The sequence below is a fragment of the Camelus ferus genome, chromosome 2, assembly GCF_009834535.1.
Source record: "Camelus ferus isolate YT-003-E chromosome 2, BCGSAC_Cfer_1.0, whole genome shotgun sequence".
NCBI classification, from domain to species: domain Eukaryota; kingdom Metazoa; phylum Chordata; class Mammalia; order Artiodactyla; family Camelidae; genus Camelus; species Camelus ferus.
This window is the reverse complement of record NC_045697.1, coordinates 104,036,381-104,057,342: the sequence shown is the minus strand read 5'-3', so window position 1 is coordinate 104,057,342 and position 20,962 is coordinate 104,036,381. Positions and strand designations below refer to the sequence as shown.

Here is a 20,962-nt window from a genome sequence, read left to right as displayed (position 1 = left end):
GCAGGTGGAATCAGGCTCAGAGTGACCCACTGCTTTGTAGCTTCTCCAGAGAAAGAGATGTCAGGAATTCTCACCTCTAATCTCATCTCCCATCCCCCTCTTATCTTCCATTGGCATAGACAGTGGGGTACCATGGATTCTTCATTGGTTATGAAGATAGTGGGGTACCATGGATTCTTCATTGGTTATGACTTAACTGCTTAGCTGAACTTGCCTTGTTTTCTCTGGATGCTTTGCTGACAATGAAATATTTAGCAGTGCTAGAGTTAATATATCTGTAAAAAGGAAAAGTAATAGAGTTCTCTTTCAAAAGCAGTGTGTTCAACACATTATTCCTACAACCCCTAGTCTCTTCTTGCTACTGATGCAAATTTGCTATCCACCAGCAACTCTCAGTAAATGCAAGAGAAAGGGCATAATAAGTATCATTTGTTAGATTTTCAGCTAAAGAATCTGGTAGGGCAGAATTTTATAATTTTGGGATAAAATAATATAGGGAGAGGGAGATAGAGTCCTTCCTGTAAACTTCAGTTCTCAGTTCTCTCTGTTAGTGTCTTAACCGTTATCACAGTGTGATGTAGTGGTTAAGAGCATGGCCCCTAGAGTTACATTACCTGATTCCAAATCCTGGTCCTGCCACTTCTAATTCTGTGACCTTGGGTGAATTACTTAACCTCTCTTGTGCCTCCGCTGCTTACCTGCAGCATAAGGATTACGTCAATATCAGTTAGGTACTAATAGGTACCCACAAGGTGGTTGTGAAGGTTAAATGGGTTAACATGTGGAAAGTACTTAGCACTATGTCTGGCATCCTTCACTCCCTCCATAAACGCTGCAGAATATTACAGAATAGTAAAAGTATGGGTTATTGCAAGGATTATGTTATTCTTACTGCCACCACTGACTTCCCAGGTCATAGACAAATCTCTTAGCATCCTGCTTCGTAAAATGAAGATGGTATTTATTAATAGAGCATGTAGATGAAAATTCCAATGGAATTGTTAATAGATAATGGTTTATTGGTCCTTATTATTGTACTGCAAATGATTTAACTATACATTTTTCCTAAATTTAATTAAACATATTCATTTTCCCTATGAGCTTATATTAGCTTACAGCAGAGTGACTGTTTATGATGTTCATTTTACATGTCTATAATATCACAGATATTAACAAAATAAACATTTTCCTTTTAAAATGGTACATAAATAATTATTATTAATATCTGTCACAAGTTTTCAAAGCAAAAATTACTTTTTACCTGTGTATTATAATAGATTATATGGGAATGGAAAAGTACTGTCCAGGCAATCATTCCAGTCTTCAAAATCGGATTTGAAAGTGCCAGAAAGACCACCAAAAGGGGAGTCAGACATCCTGAGTTCTAGTTGTGGTTTTATCAACAGGTGTTTTGTTCTTGGACAAGTCATTAAACCTTGTTAAGTTTCCTTAACGACATTGTTGTAGGACGCCATTATAATCTTGGTCAACAATAGGGTAGGTGGTACCAAAAGGAGCCAGAACTTGGAGGCTGGCCTGCATGATGGCACTGTCAGGCAGCATCATGGCACTGAGCAGGGAGAGAGGGCCAGGTAATAGTGCCATCACTGAAATCAGATGGCCTGGGTCTAAGTCTTTCCTTGATCACTTACCACTTGTATGACCTTGGTCCAGAGGCTTCATTCTATATGCTTCAGTTGCCTCACCTTAAAAAAAAGGTAAGGATAATAATAATGCCTATCTGCTGGTGTTGGGAAGATTAAATTAGTTAATATGTATAGTCTTAAGAGCAATCTATAACTTACTCATCCAACAAATAGTTTTAGAGAATCTGTTGCCAAACCCTGCTCTAGACAATGGGAATACATCAATAGCGAAACAAAGATCTTTGTCCTCATGGCACTTCCATCCCATTGAAGAAAGATAGACAATGAAGATTAAACATAATGAACAACTGAGTTATGACAAACAGTTGATTGTTAGACAATAATAAGCACTGTAGAAAAAAAGGAAAAAGCTAAAGGACTGATTCAGGAGGGCCAAAGCAAGTGGTAGGCGGGAGAAATTTCAAACAGACGACGAGAAGGCCTAATTGAGAAGCTGGCATTTGCAAAAAGACCGGAAGCAAATGAGAGAGTCAGCTAGGCAGGGGAGGGAAGTACGCTCCAAGCAGGGGTGATGGTCAGGACCAAAGCCCCAAGGCAGCAACATGCCCAGGAGGCTTGGGGCCAGAGGGGCAGAGGAGAAGCAAAACGAGAGCAGAGTAGCAGAAGCTGAAGTCAGAGAGACAAGATCATGGATGGTCTTGGAGGCCATTATAAAGTGATGTGTTTTTTGTCTGTTTGAAAAGGGGAGTCATACAAGCAGAGGAAATGACATAAGAAATATTTTGTATTAACTATTATCAGGGATTATAATTAGGCCATGTGATGAAAAAATAGCAACTGGTAACAGGCAAAGCTGTAACCAGGCAAGCCTGAGGTTAACGTCTAGAACGCGGGACACTGGGCAGTGGGTACCCCTGCAGGTGAGTGCAGAGTAGCTTCTGGGAATGATGCCAAGAGGCAGTAAGCTGTAGGTGAAGCTAGGTCAGCGCAGTCACGCTCAGGGTTACCTGGCAGCAGGCATATCACAGCGCTTAAGACGAAAATAAGCAGGATTCAAAGTCCAATAAACCCAGTTCAAATTCTTTCTCCTCCCCCAACTCTAGAATGGCATGTACTAGAGAGAGTTCCTCAACCTCCCTGCACCTGTTTCTCATTTGTACCATGGGAGTATTAATATTTACCTCCAAGGGATCTGAGAAGATTAAATGTACCAAGAATATAAAACACTCCACACATGTAGTTTTTGCCCACCGTTGGCAAGTGACAAGGCACCAAGCCACAGGGACTGGGGTTCAGGAGTGGAACTTCTGATGGAAGCATGTTGATGGCATCAAGGTAGGTCTCCCAACTTTCAGTTAAGTAGGGACCTGACCAGGTACCAAGACAGAGATGCAAGCAAGAAAAACAAGACAGAGATGCAGCTCCAAGGGCTGGGACATATGCTGGGGGCTTGGTCTCAAGGCACACGGCAAGAGCCTGGGCACTTTTCACAAAGGTTAAGATCAGAATATGATCAGTGGCAAAGTGATGTGATACCAGGCTCGTGCCCTGGTAGACCAGGGACAGGGTGGGGACTGGGACTGGGAGAGTTCAAAGTTGCTCCTCCCAGCAGGGAGGACGGCAGGGCTCAGAAAGCAGAACGACTAGCACATTAGTACAAAAATGATCTTTGGGGCTCTATAATACTCCATTTCTAAGTATTGATAAATAATTTGAAAATGCCATATCTACTGGTAGTTTTCTGGTTTATCCTGTAAAGCCTAAAGCTTACTATAAGAATGTTAGCAGCAGTTTGTTTTGCCATTTTATTTTCAGCTCATATGTTATTTCAGAGCTGATCAAAGACATTGGTTGTGAAGTATAAAATAAATCACACTTCTAAATAAACCACTAAAGAGTGTTAAATTGATTTAAGTGAGTTTAGGAATATTAATATTTAAAACATCTCTGTCCTAAGCCTCTTTATGACTACCTATAGTGATAATAACTACCATTTCATTCTACCATTCTTCATTTTATAATATTACATAGTAAACAATGCAAAAATATTATTTCTTAGCACTGGAATAGAAGTGTAGGGTTTCAGCTGTTAATTTATGTTTAAATATCTTGAATTTTATTCAGTCGATAAAAGTATACTCTAATGCTTTTATTATACTCTTTGCCTACGTTACGGTGAATCAAGTGCCGTGTTTGGTTCTTATTTTTAAAGAAAACTTTCCCACTCACATTCCTTTGCAGTACATTTGATTTTAAGCAGCATTTATTTCAGGATTAGTCCCAGTCTTGAGAAATTTTCTCACTGCACAATTTTCACATCTGTGGCTTATTTGAATATATTGTTAAAATTGCATACGTGCTTTTCCTAGATTTTTTTTTCCAATATACAGAGGAAAAACCTGGTATCTGCAGTGTACATAGAAATATCAGTGAATGTCCCTCAGTGGGAGGATCTGGGCACCAAAGCATCCCATGCATCCACTTTTGGTGGTAGAGTCACCTGGGCTACACGGCATGACAGCCAGCTACGTGAGCTCAGACACGCCGGCGATGAAAGCAGCCCGAGGTCTGCATCACAGCGCACGCATTCAAAGGCATGAACCGCATGCATCTGTACTTACCTGGGTCCCCAGCCTTGCCCAGGACTCGTGCATCCTTTTCTTCTCCACCTTGACCTGTCTTCTTCTTTTTCTTTTTCTTTTTTTTTTTTTTTTTTGTACTTCAGCAACCTCCCTTTTCCTTTCCAAGTCACCTCCATCTGCTCGTGCGTCAGCGTGGCCCTCCTGCCACGCGGCTCACTGAGGAATCCATGTCATCCTCCCTGCCTCCGCTCAGCACCATCGCCTGCCTGTCACTGCTGAGCGCTCTGCGCCACACTGGCTTGTTTTGTCAATAACCATTTATTTGTTGCTGGAATAGTAGCAGCCATTACATCTGACCTCCCTGTTCCATCAATTATGGATAGATTATTGGATGTGAACATCTGCAGAAGCTTGCTGTTGAGCTCACCTCCTGGCTGGGATTAGATAAAGTACTAAACTGTTGTTTATTGTCAGGCCAAAACTCTACTGGGGAGGCAGGGAATTCCAAGAGTAGCAGAGCCCCCTCAGAAGGACCAAAAAGCGTTTCATATTGCCACTGTTTCCCCTAAGATTCCAGCCATTTATTATTTACACTTATTACGCGTTGTTATAACCTACTTGATAAAAGCTCTTGGCAGGCATAGCATTTTCAGTCATTGTCACATCTGTCAGAATGGAAATGACTCATAAATTGTTTTCTTGTCTCTTCTATCACGGTGAAAGGGTAATAGATGAAGCTTCCTCTGTGTGCAGGCATTCAGCGGAAGACTTTCCTACCATGTTTTATTTTAAAGAAACGTGTTCACACAGTCTGATATGAAAGAATTACATCATGGATCTAAATTAGGGTTTACCGAGTTTACCAGAATAATGGCCTGTGGTGGAAAGGATATCAAATTGTACAGAGACAATATGCTCAAAATGTTTTTCAGGGCTTTTATGGATTTCTGAGAAGGGGGAACCAAAATGAGATTTTATTGAATCCTGCCTTAAATGAGGAAGAAATCTAGGAAGAGGGATTATGAATAGAGGATGGCTTTACCACCAGGGAAAAGACAAATCTCCCGGTGGTAATTGGTTCATGGAGAAATATAGAAATTTTCACCGTATTAGTGTTTATTAAAACCTCCTAGATAATTACTCACTAATATAGAACACTCCTTGACCCTTGCCTGCAGAGCCAGAAACCATTTTGTGCAAAATGGTCAAATGAAGTAGGCTGGGAAGTGGTCACTTTTGGGGGAAGATAAAGAACTTGGTTTGTCACCAAGCTGACTTTTCACCACATACCTCTCTGTCTTAACTTGTTGCTCGTGAAGGTGGAAATGTCATTCTAGATTAAAAGAAAGAGAAAAAAAAATCTTACATTTCTTCCACAGACCGGAAGAATTATTCCTCAAGATACCTCGATGAATCGAGCATAATTTCAGCCTCTGATCCATCTGTCCTCACAAGGGCTCATAATGGGAGAAACCTATTTATTTGGCAGTGTGACTGGATGAAACGCACACATTGAGATAGGTAGGGGTTCTGATGTCATTTTAAAATGTCATTTAAGTCCTCCTTTAGGCTTGTTTGCTATACTTGAACTCTCCAGGATTGGCTGTTCACTGAAAATTTTCACATACTTTCCATTACCACAGTGATAACATGCCATATTTTTTCCTCCTTGAGTGAGATATAATGCAAAACAGTATATCATATAATATAATTAATATATAATAAGCTCTAACATCTGTATAGTATATATTAGTATTATGTAATACTTAGTGTATGAGCTTATTTTTCTTTAAGCCAAGTAAAGTGCTGTATGTAATATTATAGAATACAGCAGCTCATTATATCCACATTAATGTTTCGGCAGATATGCCACACCAGCACCTTCCAAGGGCTCTACTCTATTCATTTAACAATATTCTATGTTAGCATAAGACTAAGAGCTAGGGATACAATGAAGAGCAAAATAGATATTGTTCCTGATCCAGTGGCACTTAGATCTAATTGGAAAGAGATAAATATTATATAGGTAGTTATATATGATGCTTTGGTAAGCTCTGGAACAGCACAAAGAAGTGTGTGTGTGTGTGTGTGTGTGTGTGTGTGTGTGTGTGAGATAGGTAGAGAGAGAGTTTTGGGTGAATGGAAATTTTTTGAGAGGCATTTCTATCCTTACACCTTTTGAAAATACAGTATAGACTTCAAGCATGTGAGAGGTTAACTATCAATTCTAATTCAGTTTATAAATTTAAGGATAATATTGAACTTTCATCAAATTTTTTAAAAATTTCAGACTGTAAAAATGTTTGCTATGTTTGAAGAGCGCTGATGCGCTGATCAGGGCATTCATAACAATTGCTATTTAATATGAATCAAAAGCTTCTTAGATTTAGCTCTCCTTGCCATCACCTATACCATGGTAGGGACATTTTTTGAAGGCAGATCCTTCAGAATGTTCAAGATTTTTCAAATGAGGAGGAACCATGAAAATAAATTTTCACCTGAGTCAAATGACATCATTTGTTTCTCTTTTATAAAAAAAAAATTTTTAACATAAAATAAATTTGTCAGAGATTTTAAATCCAAAGATAAATTATTGAAAACAATTAGGGCATTTTTTTAATTTTAATGGAAGTATAGTCAGTTAAAATGTGTCAGTTTCTGGTGTACAGCAAAATGTTTCAGTCATTCATATACATACATATGATTGTTTTCATATCCTTTTTCATTATAGGTTACTACAAGATATTGAGTATAGTTCTTTGTGCTATACAGAAGAAATTTTTTTAATCTATTGTATACATAGTAGTTAGTATTTGCATATCTCGAACTCCCAATTTCTCCCTTCTCACCCTCTTTCCCCCCCGGGTAATCGTAAGTTTGTTTACTGTGTCTGTGAGTCTGTTTCTGTTTTGTTGGTAAGTTCACTAGTGTCTTCTTTTTTTCTTTTCTTTTTTTTTTTTACATCTTAAATTACTAAATATGGAAATGTAGAGTCTAAAATCAAAATCATATTTTTGGAAGGGAGAATTCTAGATCTTTGGTCCTGCCCTGTTATCTTTCATACTTGGAAACTGAAGGTCAGGGTAACCAAGTGACCTGTCCAAGGTCACACTCTGAGTTCATGGCAGAATAGAAGCCAAAACACATGTCTTTTAACACTCAGTCCTTTCCACCCTGGACCATACAGCCATCACTTTATGTGCTAGGTGATGTAAACAGTCTGTGTGTAACAGTCCAAGTGATGAGTAATGCATTTCAGGGAAAAGGGTACACAGTCCAAATGATCAATATAAACAGTAAGGTTTAGACTGCTCTTAACTTAAGGATATAGTTCAGCAGAATGCAAAACATTAAACTACTTTTGTGTGTTACAGTTTACAGAGCTGCACACTTGATGGTCCTCAGTGTTCATTCAACATAACATATTTGTAGAAAAAGATCACTGTATTTATTGCATGTCAGATACCATGCCTTTGCAGAGAGTATGTAAGAGCCTTTAAGTGATGTGACACCAGTTCTGTTTACCTCCGTTTTTATCGTCTTCCCCCGCTGCCTATTGCCAGCTCTAGGAAAATGCTCTGAATGCTGTTGCTGCCCAGTCTGGTCCTCAGCCTGCTACTGCAGTGCTTGTCAGAAATCATTAGCCACTGATATCTTTGACTAATGTTGCAGTTGATTGTCTGAATCATGTTCAGACACTGCAAATGAGGCAGAAACATCCTTTCTGCTCACCAACTGTGAAATGGCTAAAGGGGATTAGATTGCCAGAAATCAGAATAAATGTATTTCCGATAAGATTTGACAATGATTTCAAGCTCAAGATGGCAAACTTGATTTTTTAATTTCTGTGCTTCTTATTGCACAAGAATAAATCTGCTGTTGTTGCCTTTTTCTCCTCAAAGTAATGCACCATATTGAGTGCAGTGCTGAACTTTTGTTATGAAATGGCACGATTTGAGGTTCGTATAGGGGATGTATCACAAAATGTTACCTCTGCTGCCTTTTTTATGATGGGCAAGGAAGAAAGAAAAAAAACGGACCCTAGGCAATGGGCTCATAACTTTTTATTTACAGACTAGTCTGATGGATGCCTTTTTATCGTTTTACAGATGTATTTTTGTCCAGGTGGGTTTATTTAAACTCCTCTAGAACTCTTAGACTTATAGACAAAATTTAGAAAGAAAATGTTCCAATGTAGCAAAACTGTTGCAGTTTCATCCTCACTTGTTTCAGAGTGTCCTGGAAGCCTCTATAAATAGTTGGAGGCTTTGAGGAGGGAACACAGCTATCTCTCAGTATTGGAAGAACCCACACGTGGAAGAGTCATGCACTTACCCTGTACTGTCCCACACATCACAACCTTAGCGAGCAGGCGGCGTTGCAGATCTTGCTTTAACTTAACCAGTAGTTTTATTCACGTAACTCCCCGATGATTGAGTGGCTAGTCTCACGAGGGGATAGTTTCCCATCAGGAAAACTGTTCAAGCAAAAGCCAGATGAGGCTTTCTCAATAGCACACTACTGACATTCGGAGCTGGGCCATTCTTTGTTATAGGGGGATGTCGTGTAAATTGCAGGGTGTTGAGCAGCATACCTGGCTTTTCCCAATTATGGCAACCCAAAACGTCTCCAGACACTGCCAAGTATCCCCCAGGGGGCAAACTTGCCCCCATTTGAGAACCACTAGGTTAGATAAGCACTTGGGAGAAATAAGCAGTTGTTTCATTCAAATCCTTTGTAGGTACTTTTAAATACCTCATCTCAGGAACCTTATAAAGTCTTTTTGAGGTAGACTTTATTCGTTTCCATTTTACACCTGAGAAAATGAACTCACAGACATTAAATCTCTTGACACAAGTCACTCAGCTCAGAACTAAACCTGCCTGACTCAGAAGCCTGTGATATTTGGAGAAACTTTGAACACCCAGAGGGAGATTTGATTAATTACTCCATAAGGCCTTCCAAAGCCTGGTCTGTGCCCTCAGAGCAGGAGTCCCTATGCTGAGTTAACTAAGGAAGAGAGCAGTGAGGGGAAGGTGTCAGTGTAAAAAGGAATGTACATAGAAAAAAAAAATACCCAAAATATGGAATAAAAAGAGAATTAGAGTTTACTGAAATTTTTGCAAAATTACATAATTGCCATCTCAGATGCACTAATGCTAGAACTTGTTTTATATAATACTTTCTATGGATTATTTTCCTACAGAAACAATAGCAGTTAGGGTCCCCAGCCAGAGCAGAGACCCACTGAAATTTCATGTCACTGATCTGTATTAGTTTGAGTTATGGATGCTCTGTACTGTGCCAGACGGAGAAAGAAAAAATACTTCCTCTCCTTTCCCTAGGCATGGGAGCAACTCTGCATAAAACTTTGAAAACTTGGAATAATAGGAAACAAGGCAGCCAACCGCACCACTTTTGATGTGTCATATTTGAACCAAACACCTTGAGCTGCCTAGAAAGTAGACAGACAAAAACTATGAATTAAAAAAGCCCTGCAAGAGCGGTGGGTATAGCTCAGTGTAGAGTGCATGCTTAGCATGCACGAGGTCCTGGGTTCCATCCCCAGTACTTCCATTTAAAACAAAAACAAAACCTATTACCTCCCCCTCTAAAAACAAACAAACAAAAACAAAAATAAAAAAGCCCTACAAGACTCCTTTTATGGTCATATAAAGTATGAAAGTGAAGGACCTGCCTTGCCTTCAAAACAATGGTCAAGTTCTTTCTTTGTAATCAAACAGATGAATTGCCACTGGGAAGTTTTTCCATGTAAGACCGTCAGTTAAAACTGTGATTACTTAGTCCATGTTACTAGGCACGGCGTTCTATGCGTGAACCTTACAGCAACCTTTTCTGTCGGCCATCGTTGCTTCTGTGGACCCTGGGAAAGCTTTTTCTCATTGTATCACTCATTCCACCTCTGATCCTCTGCTCAAGCTCCGCTCAATGCTGACCCAATCCCATTATTCCTTTAAAATGCACATTGAGTTTCTCTTTCTATATGAAGCCTTTCTCAGTTGTATTTTCTTCGTTGTGCTTATGATTATCTGAAATTCACTCATTTATTACAAATTACACATTTTCTCCTCATCACCTAAATGCAGCATAGACTGCATGGGGGCAGGGATTGTGCATTATTCACTGCTGTCTCATTAGCACCCGGAACAAGGAAGACACTCAGTATTTGTCTAATGAGTTAAACAACTGTTTAGCTCTTTATGCAGGATTGCAGCATTATGTAATTTCTGCATTTGTATGTCTTATTGCCTTAGATAGTAAGGTCTTTGAGAGCAGGGGTATATCTATATAATACATATATATTATGTACCTAGAATATATATACATGTGTATATATATGTATACACATAATTTTATCTTGCAGTCACGTCTAATGATCGAATGGGATGTACTGGAAGGATTCTTTGCATTATACAGTGGTTTAAAGGTTGAGCATTATAAAGAACGTGGTAACAAGAGAGAGTAAAAATAGCATGTAGTTACCTTTTCAGGTATCAGTGACTTACACAGGCCTGATTTTCACATCTGCTGCTCCACACTCTCCTCTTCCCTGTTTTTATCTCTTCCATGCCCCTGGCATAAAGAACATTAAGGAAAAGCATGTGGAACTTCTAGAAAATCTGAAGGTACAGAAGTAGACCTCCAAAAAGGAGGTTATAACAATCAGTATTTGCTTAAGGGATCATAGCATGAGATGGAATTTCAAGACAAGGTTGGCCTCTTTTTTTAATAACCTTTTTCCCAAATTATCCTGCCACACACTATATGAATTGTTCCATTTCCCTTTGTTAGACTGCAAAAGACTCCTCTCAGAAGAAATGATTTGGAGCTTCAAAGCATCCTCTTTTTAAAATTACAGCTTCTTCTGGCAGAATTAATGATCTTTGAGTCATCCATACCAAAGTATAAATTAGTTTCATCAACTACTATTCTTCTGTCACTTAACTGAGGAAATTTCCCTGGGGAAATACGAACACACAAGGTAGGGGAGGTCTACCATAAGGGAAGAGGTCAGATGCCAAGTTATTTCAGAATTTTTCCCATGGAAGATCTTTCTTTAACCCAATTAAAAGAGAAAAAAATATTTTTCTCTCTCTTTTCTAAGTAGCAAACATATTAAAAATGAATTGAAAAAGAGTAGCATGGGAGATCATTGTACTGGTAGAACTTTTCTGTATCTTGATTGTGGTGGTGGTAACATGAATATTTACATGCAATAAAATAGCATACAGTTAACACCCCCCACATGTACGTGGGCAGGTGCACACACACACATATGTATACAGACACAAGCGCATGTAAAACTGGTGTAAGGTGGGTGAATTGTATCAACATGAATTCCCTAATTGTGATACACTATCGAGATGTTACCATTGGGGAAAGCTGGGTTAAGGCTTTGAGTATGCTCTTCATTATTTCTTACAATTGCATGTAAATCTACAATTATCTTAAAATAAAAAGGGTTTAAAACAAATGAACTGGGACACTGTTTCCTTACAATGATTGGTTGGACAGAGGGGTGGGGAGAAGATCCCATCTAATTTTGGAAAATCAGTCCAGGAGTGATAATCATCACAGTGGTTAAAGTAAGTTTCAGTTTTGAAAGCAGTTATAAAAACCATGATTTCTAGAATTTCTTCTGTTTTAACATTGTCTGAAATAAGGAGACCATAAGACAGAGATTGCAGTGAGGTAAGGAATGGGAAAACAGAGGAAGAGAAGGGGATCAGTATCCAAGAGTTTATTTTCTTTTGTTCCAAGGCACCCTCACAACTGGAAATCCTAAAGATGTAAAAGAGAGAAAGCAATTGTTGTCTAATATTGTTAGATGTAATAATGGCTTCATAGTGTCCTGCCTTAAAGGTGCCAAAGCTCAAGCACAGAATTTATTTATTTTTTTAAATTGAAGTATAGTCAGTTACAATGTGTTGATTTCTGGTGTACAGCACAATGTCCCAGTCATGCATATGCAAATTATACATATTTTTGTTTTCATACAATCTCTCTATATAGATATAGATATATACTAGTGTTAGTGTATACCTATCTATATAAACACACTATATATACATATATATGTATATACTATTCATTTTGTTGACAGGTGACAATCTTGACTTAAATCCAATGCTCCCTTGAAAGCTATTGCAACAAAATAAATTAATGATTCTTAAAATTTGACTTTATAGCAAACAATTCTTTAAAGAACTTGTAGCATACTGCCAGAATTATTCTTTTGCACACTCTCATTTTTTTTATGCTAGGTATTCTATTGGTTTTGCTTTTAGGTAACCAATAGAAATTATCTCATTTTAAGAACTTGGATTTTATTGGAAAATATCTTTTCAAGTAAATCAATTTTATTCTAGTGGAAAGATAAAGTCCATGCCTTTAAAGCTTCTAGGAAAATACCTTTCAAAACTTCATCTCCATTATTCACTGAAATTGGAACAATGTGATCAAGTGGCTACACAGCATTCAATTTTTATTAGGTACAGGAACTGACTTTTCCAACTTTGGTAATCTTGTAATCATGTTCATTGAAATCGACATAGTAGCATGCTTAATCAGTGTTTTCCTTTGTCTTTTTACAAAAGTTAATTTCATTGTTCATAAAATTTAAGGATATACACTGAATTTTCAACTCATCAAAATATTTTGCACCTGAGATTATTTTTTCTCTCCTACCTTTGATTTGCAATAATAGAATTTAACCTTCCAGACCTTGGATTTGTTTCTAACATACTGCATGCCACAGGGATATTTAGTCAAGTACTATGGATTCCTCAGATTTCCACACTGTATTTTCCCACTTAAAGTATTCTTTGTAAAGAGGATTCCACTATTTATCTAATGATTAAAGTTGATCAATATTTAATAATTTATAAATTATACCTTAATTAAAAAGCAGGTAAAGTAACTTACCATAAGATCAATATAAAACATCTTTATTTTCCACAGAATTTAGGGTTTTTTAGAGATATTTGATATTCATGCTTTTTAAAATTGAAGTATAGAATATTGTGTTAGTTTTAGATATACAGCAAAATGATTCAGTTACATATATTTTTTCAGATTATTTTCCATTATAGGTTATTGCAAGATATTGAATATTGCTCCTTGTGTTATACAGTAAATATTTGTTGCTTATCTATTTTATATATAATACCCCAAATTTATCCGTCACCCACTTCCTTTCCCTTTTGATGACCCTCAGTTTGTTTTCTATGCCTGTGAGTCTGTTTCTGTTTTGTATACAGATTCATTTGTGTTATTTTTTAGATTCCATGTATTAGTGATATCATATCACTTTCTCTGTCTGACTTACTTCAAAATGTTGCTGCAGATGGCAATGTTTCATTCTTTTTTACAGGTGAGTAATATTCCACTGAATATACACCACATCTTTATCGACTCATCTGTTGATGGACTCAGGTTGCTTCCATATCCTGACTATTGTAAATAGTGCTTCTGTGAATATTGTGATGCAAGTATGTTTTTGAATTAGCGTTTTCTCCAGATAAATGCCCAGGAGTGGGATTGCTGGATCATATGGCAGCTCTATTTTTAGTTTTTTAAGGAAACTTTGTACTGTTTTCCGTAGTGATTGCACAAGTTTACATTCTGACCAACAGTTATTTTCTACACGATTAGTAATCTCATATTATTTTTCCACTTTTATATTTTTTTCCTGTTTAACAATGTCCTTTCTGTCCTCTTAGTTTGAACTATACAATTACCAATCTACTGAGTTTTGCCTTGTATTCTCCTTATGATTTCACCTGAGTTGACTCCCCCACCAGCACTCACATTCCTGAGGAGCAGAGGCCCTGTCTTTGATCTAGGCGGGCTCCTCTACAGCACTTTCATGGTCCTCAGGGTGGGTTTCATGAACAGTAGGCCCTTCTTACTCATGGTTTAGCTTCCCAAAGTTTCAGTTACCCACAGTCAACCAAGGTCAGAAAATATAAAATGGAAATTTCCAGATCTAAATAATTCATAAGTTTTAAATTGCACAGCATTCTGAGTAGTGTGACAAAATCTTGTGTCTTCCTTCTGTTCCATCCCCTCCATCCGAGATGTGAACCATCCCTTTGCCTGGCATATCCTGGCCGTTAGTCACTTAGTAACTATCTAAGTTACTGGGTTATTGTTTCAGTCTCATGGGCTTGTGTTCAGGTTACCATTATTTTATTTAATAATGGCCCGAAGTGCAAAATGAGTGATGCTGGCAGTTCAGATATACTAAAGAGAAGCCTAAAGTGCTTCCTTTAAAAGGTACAAGTTCTTAATTCAATAAGGAAAGAAAAAAAATTGTATGCTGAAGTTGCCAAGATCTGCAGTAAGAACGAATCTTCTGTCTATGAAATATGAAGAAGGAAAAAGAATCCCCTGCTAATTTTGCTGTCACATCTCAAACTGCAAAAGTTACAGCCACAGTGTGTGATAAGTACATAGTTAAGATGCAAAACACATTAAATTTGTAAGATATTTTGAGAAAGAGACCACATTTACATAACTTTATTACAGTATATTGTCATAATTGTTCTATGTTATTATCAGTTATGGTTGTTAACCTCTTACTGTACCTAACTTATAAATTAAACTTTATCATAGGTATATATGTACAGAAGAAAACATGGTTTATAAAAGGTTCAGTACTGTCTAAGGTTTCAGGTATCCACTGGGGGTCTGGACACGTAGCCCCCATGGCTAAGGGGGGGTCCACCGTAATTGACTATTTCCTTATTGGGCCAGTAATGAACTATATTCTTTTTAGGTAAAGTATTTAAGCTGAGAGAGGAACTCCCTCTAGCCACAAATAAAATGTGTTGTCTTTACTCTGAGAGAACTCTCCAGAAGCTGTCCACTAATGGCTGGTTAACAGAGTCCCAGAGAATTCTTGTCCCAGGTTTAATACCACTCTGATAATCTCACAGCAATCTCACAACAGCTCTCAGAGAGAGGTTTCCTTTAGCCACTCGGGGAGGTTTCCTGGACCAGATGTGTTGGGTCCTGGAAGTGCTGCCCACGTGTGCAGAATAGGATGCATCAACTCTGAAGTACTTACCTGTGATTTCTCAGGCACCTGCTCTCCTAATCGTGGGCCAAAGAGTCCTACCCTTAAGATAACGCTGGGTGCCGCAGGACGGTGTGTACTGCTTCTGGGTCCACCATGGCCAGGGGGTGGGAGACTGATGCAGGATAAACAGAGTTTAAGCCCTGGAGAAACTATCTTTAGTCATTGCTAATTCACACCACTGCATCCGTACAAACCTCTGTACTGCTAGCCTGTAAATGCCTTGAAGGCTATAAGCATGCTCTCTTCTCTTTTAAGATTTCCTAGGGTCTAACACAGCACTGGCATACAGAAACAGCATTTGCTGAATAAATGAACTATTTTTGACACAAAATATAATACTCAATGTTTAAAAGTACATTTGTTACTTTAAAAAGTTAAGATTTAATCTTTAAATTTCTAGAATGTCATATAAAATATATATGAACCAAAAAAAGACACTAGAAAGCCACTTCTTCAATATTTTGATATTTGGATTTAATAAGGTCTCATATTTAGTCTCTGAATTTATATTCACAAAATTCAAGGGTTCTGCCCCTTAACTCAGAAAGCTCTATGTCAAGTCATATCAGACTTAATCTAGATGTTGTCAGTTATGCACAACGGAGTGAAAAAAAGAATATTCTCAGGTTTATACAGGGCTTATTAAGAGGCCTAAAAATAAGAGTCAAAGATTTGAACTTTGCAGGTTTAATTGGGAATTGAAACACTGGGTCAATATGTATCAGTTAAGTTTTGATATCAGTATTATGTCAAGCCGTCACTTGTAAACCCCACAGACACATCAGCGAATTATGAGGTATCACAGTGGCCTCATTGAATTTATTTCCCAAATATTAACTTTAAGAAAGTAAAGATGAATATCAACACCGCCTCTAATATGCAAACTTTCTAAGATGCCCAGTTCAGGCCGCCAGCACATATGGATGTCTCCCTCACACTGACTCTTCCCAACGCTGTCAAATGCCTTTCACTAATTCTTCCTTAGAAAATGTGCAAAAAGGATTTTCATAGAGGTCTTTGGAGATTTCCTGTGTCTTCATGTGTGTAATAGGTTGGGTCAAGTAACAATGAAGGAGGAGGAAGGAGGAAGGGCATTTTATTTTACATATTTTCCTTCTTCTGGCCCTTGAAAGGGAAAAAGAATAAAAAGGGAAATTATCCCATGCAGATGATGGCAGTGCTAAATTAAGATCATATGTTTGGCTGTGGCAGCTGTAATCTTTTGATTATTGAAGAGATTGTTGGTAATGAAGTACATTTGTAAGAAATATTCTTAGTGTATACTGAATACATGTACCAACTGTGAGATATGTGTCTAATAAAATGATAGATTTAGAAATTGCCTGGCACTGAAATTCATGCTTTTCAAACAGCTATTTATAGGAAGAAAAGTGATATTTAAGCTACCATAGTAGGCTACTATAATCTGCCTTGTATTACCTAAGATAATAGTCCCATATTTTAAGGTAATGTTGTAAGCCTGCAATTATTTATTCACACCTAAGCTATATCAATTGGAAGATTTTGGATTGTGCAGGGAAAGAATTATTTTTACAAGAGGAAGACTTCACTGTCATGGCTCAAAGAGCTTGCTACGAAACAAGTTAGACTATAGATAAAAATAAACCAAACCAACATGAATTTTTAATAAACAAAAACAAATTTTATGGGAACATTAAAAACAACTATTAATTTTAATTTTTTCTGTTATGAAATGGAACATCCGTGAATCTGGTCATGTATATGTTTCATCCATATTCTTCTTCCCCGTAGGTCCTTAACACTTACATCAAAATCTCTACAGACCTGGATGATGATCTCAGCCTGGGGAGAGGCTATGAAGCCACGGCCAAGGTCCTGCAGAGGTAAGTTAGCACATCCTTGTCTTGCTGTCACTGGGAATTCACTCAACTGTGAAAGACTTAAATTGTTTGAGGTCTGTCGCTTTCCATTACCGCCTGCTTAAATTTTAAGCAGTGCCCTTCTTAAGTGACCCTTTCATCATCAGTTATTTTAAACTAATGCAGTCTTTTTAAATATGCTCCTAAACCCTTCTTTGTCTATCCCTCTTTCGTATTATTTTATTTTTGATTTTTGGTAAGTTTAGCGGTGACCTTGAATGCGAGGGAAAAATCAGGTCACATCTCACAGGTTCGAAGAGCCGATAGCACAGAGGTATATCGTACGCTTCAGTAACTGTGGCTCACTGTAACCTTTCCAGATCTCTTCCTTGAGGAAAGTTTCCATCTTATGCTTCAATCATGCTTCTTCCATTAAGACATCTCTCCTTTGAGCATATCTGGATAAGCAGTTGGCGCAAAAAAAAAAAAAAAAAAACAATTTCCTTTAAAATAGAAAATTCAACAAAAGTATACATGAACAACTTTTGATAGAAATTTTTCCATGGAAAATATATTATGTGCCCCTCGCTCATTTTATTGTGATCATTGTGTACTCCATTTAATCACTGCATTATATTTAAGCAAGACAGAATGAGAAAAGCTATTAAAGTTAAGGCCTTGGTTTTTGGTATGTTATATCCAAGATGTAGCTTTAAAAAAATTTTAGTAGTAGTAATAATAATTAGGTATAGATTGTGTCAAATTCTAATTTCTTCCCATTTGTGTTTCAGTGGTAAACACATACAAGGTGGTGTTTTACAGAAACAGACTCACAAACATAGAAAAGACAAACTTATGGTTACCAGGGGGGCAACAGGGTGAGAAGGGATAAATTAGGAGTTTGAGATTTGCATATACTAACTAGTACATATAAAATAGATGAATAAGTTTATACTGTTGCACAGGGAACAATATTCAACATCTTGTAGTAACCTATAATGAAAAGGAGTATGAAAAAGAATATATGTATGTATATGTATGACTGAAACACTATGCTGTGCACCAGAAATTGACACAACATTATAAACTGACTATACGTCAATAAAAAAAAGGAAAAAAATTAAAAAAACAAGGTGATGTTTTAAAAGGTAAAATTGCTATTCAAAAGATTTAAAATGCCTCGTACATTGAAAGTGGATCATCAATGCATAATTACCATTACCAATATAATCATCATTCAATATTATATAAATAATTAATGAAATATTAAAATACAACACCAATGAAATGAAAGGTGCCCTACAAAAAAAAAAAAATGCAATGCAGTCCACGCTGGATGAATGGTTAGGGACAGACAGACTTATAAGGAGAGTATGGACATTTACTCAAGGAAGGCAGGGCGAGCCATGGGAAAGCAAGCAACCCATGAGTGTTGTGGTCCTTTCAAATAAAAATTGATAACCAGTCCATGGACAATCAATCCAGCTATCCCTTAAACTTTTACTTTTCAAATAACTACCAGAAAGAAACATATTTGAAGACAAAAAAGAGACATGTAAGGATTCAATTTAATGTCTGTTTGGACATACCCACTTTGTGCCTTTTTGTCCGGCTCATTTTGATTATTAAATTACATGAGTCTGCTGTTAACCCTTCCCAGAATCAGTAGAAAATGGTTGGATTATTGGTCTTGCTTTGTAGTAGCAGACCTGGCCTAAACCTGTACAATGAAATAAGTGCATCCATTAACATGTTTATAAAATAATTTCTACAAAATGACATTGTGTCCCAACATAACTAAAGACATAAAACCTCAAAGAAAAATATTTTCTTTTATGAACATATATTAAGCACTTACTGTGTCACAGGACAAGTGTTGGACTGACAGTCTTTATAACTATTTTTGAAATTGATATACTGATAGTCTTTATAACTATTTTGGGTTATTGATAGTCTTTATAATTATTTTTGAAACTTCTGGAGACCTGAGTTTATCTTCAGATATTCTCACCTGTTAAACTGGTGTCTCATCTGGAATATGTTGGTCTCCACTCCAGGATTTGAGTTCTTGATCTGTACACTAAAAGCTAAGGGGAGGGCTGAAAGCAATTATCTGATAAATATTGGCAACAACAACAACAATCAAAATGTGCTCATTTGGCTGCTTAAGTACTATTTGGGGTTGGGGGTGTGAAAAAGGATCCAGCTGTATTTGATGCATCATGAAGTAGGGTATGTTTCAGGTAGGATTGGGGGTGGTTATAGCCCAGCACTCTGAACACTCTAGCAGCCTGCCTTGGCGCAAACATATAATGGGCAAGAAAACATACCCCCATCTCACCTGTATACCAAATGAAAGTGAATTCCACTTATAAGAATTCCCATCTGCTAAAATACCAATGCAGCCATCAATGATTTGTGCGGTAGATATAGGTTCTTAATTGTATAATGTTATGTAATGCACAAAAGAGTACAGGAAGTGCTTACTCTGAGGTCATTAGGAAATAGTGTCCTGATGCCACCGCAAACTTTCCACTCCAAATCTGCCGTTTTGCAGCACTGTTGGTGGTTACGGAGGAGCGCTCAGGGCAATGTAAACCTCGGTATAGTCTTTCACCATTTGTGCAAAAGACCTTTAGAGACAGACAGAGGCTTTAAAAACAAAAATTCTATACAAGTAGACAACAGCACCTTGGATGTCTGAGAAGCCTTATTAAATCGAGTCCACTAATCACTAGAAGTGCTTTGATACACATTTTGTGGTCATTTTTAGAAAATTTTGCTTCAAGGGCTTAGTTTTCTTTGATGCACACATGCACACGCACACACACACAAACACATGTATATCCGTTTCATAGTTCTAAACTGTGCTCAGATAAGCAATGACATGCAAACAATGGAACACAGCCAAAACAGAGGAAATTATGGTGGTGGTGACTGAGAAATAAATCAGGCTGCGAATGAAGCTTAGCTTTACCTCTAAATCTCTGTCTCCTACCCTGTGCAATCCCACAAGTTTCGCTAATGGGAGCCCTATCTCTATAAACATATTTTATCTCTTTAAAGGAAATGGAAGAGGATAGCCATGTCTAGGCTAAGTGTGTGTCTAAGGCCATCAGCTGAGCATTCATGAAAGGTGAATAAGCTGTAAGGCTGGAGGCTTCTAAAATGGTTATAAGAATTTATACTAAGCCTTCAGTTGAAAAACATACCACATTTGCTCAAGACTCGGGACTTGGTAATACAGTTGCCCACTTGGTAATTGTAGGCCCAGTCTTAGTATTAGGGTTATTGATGAAGATTTTAATAGTGAGCTGGGGTATTTTTTGCTATTGGTCTGCATAATATTGATTGCAGAAGGGTTTAAGTAGCATAACAGAAAATAAGCATTTACAGTGTCTTCCCCGCCCCCACACTTGGAATACTAGTGGGGAAAAAAAAGAGTTGATATTCTAAAATGTTAACAATTGCCTGTGACAAAGCTATAAAAACCAGAATTATGGTTCATAAAACAGAGAGTGAGTTGAGAAATTACCAAGTAAATATTGTTATTGCATAGATAAACAATTTGAGTAAATACAGAGGAGGAAAAATCCTCAATATTCTTCATGGCATTTTTTAGCTCATTTACTGAAATGCTACAACTCTCCAAATAAGCAGGATGACTTTTAAAAAGAATCTAGGGGGGAAAAAATCACAAAAATGAGAGTTGTGCAAGACAGACTGGTCAGAACTAACCCATCTGTGGGTTTGTTCCTTACCAACTGTAAATTTTCTCACAAACTTGGGTTAAATTATTTCCTAGAAAACTTTCCACGGTGGAGATCT

General features: G+C 37.4%; 1 protein-coding gene across 3 annotated transcripts in view; it reads left to right on the top strand.

Annotated features, from left to right (window-relative positions):
• TTC29 (tetratricopeptide repeat domain 29) overlaps positions 1-20,962 on the top strand; it is a 724,023-nt gene that overhangs the window by 612,255 nt on the left and 90,806 nt on the right. For all 3 annotated transcript variants that reach the window (XM_032464537.1, XM_032464547.1, XM_032464557.1), the window contains one exon: positions 17,067-17,158. In XM_032464537.1, coding sequence (XP_032320428.1) covers positions 17,067-17,158 — 92 coding nt within the window. The remainder of the gene's footprint in view (positions 1-17,066; positions 17,159-20,962) is intronic.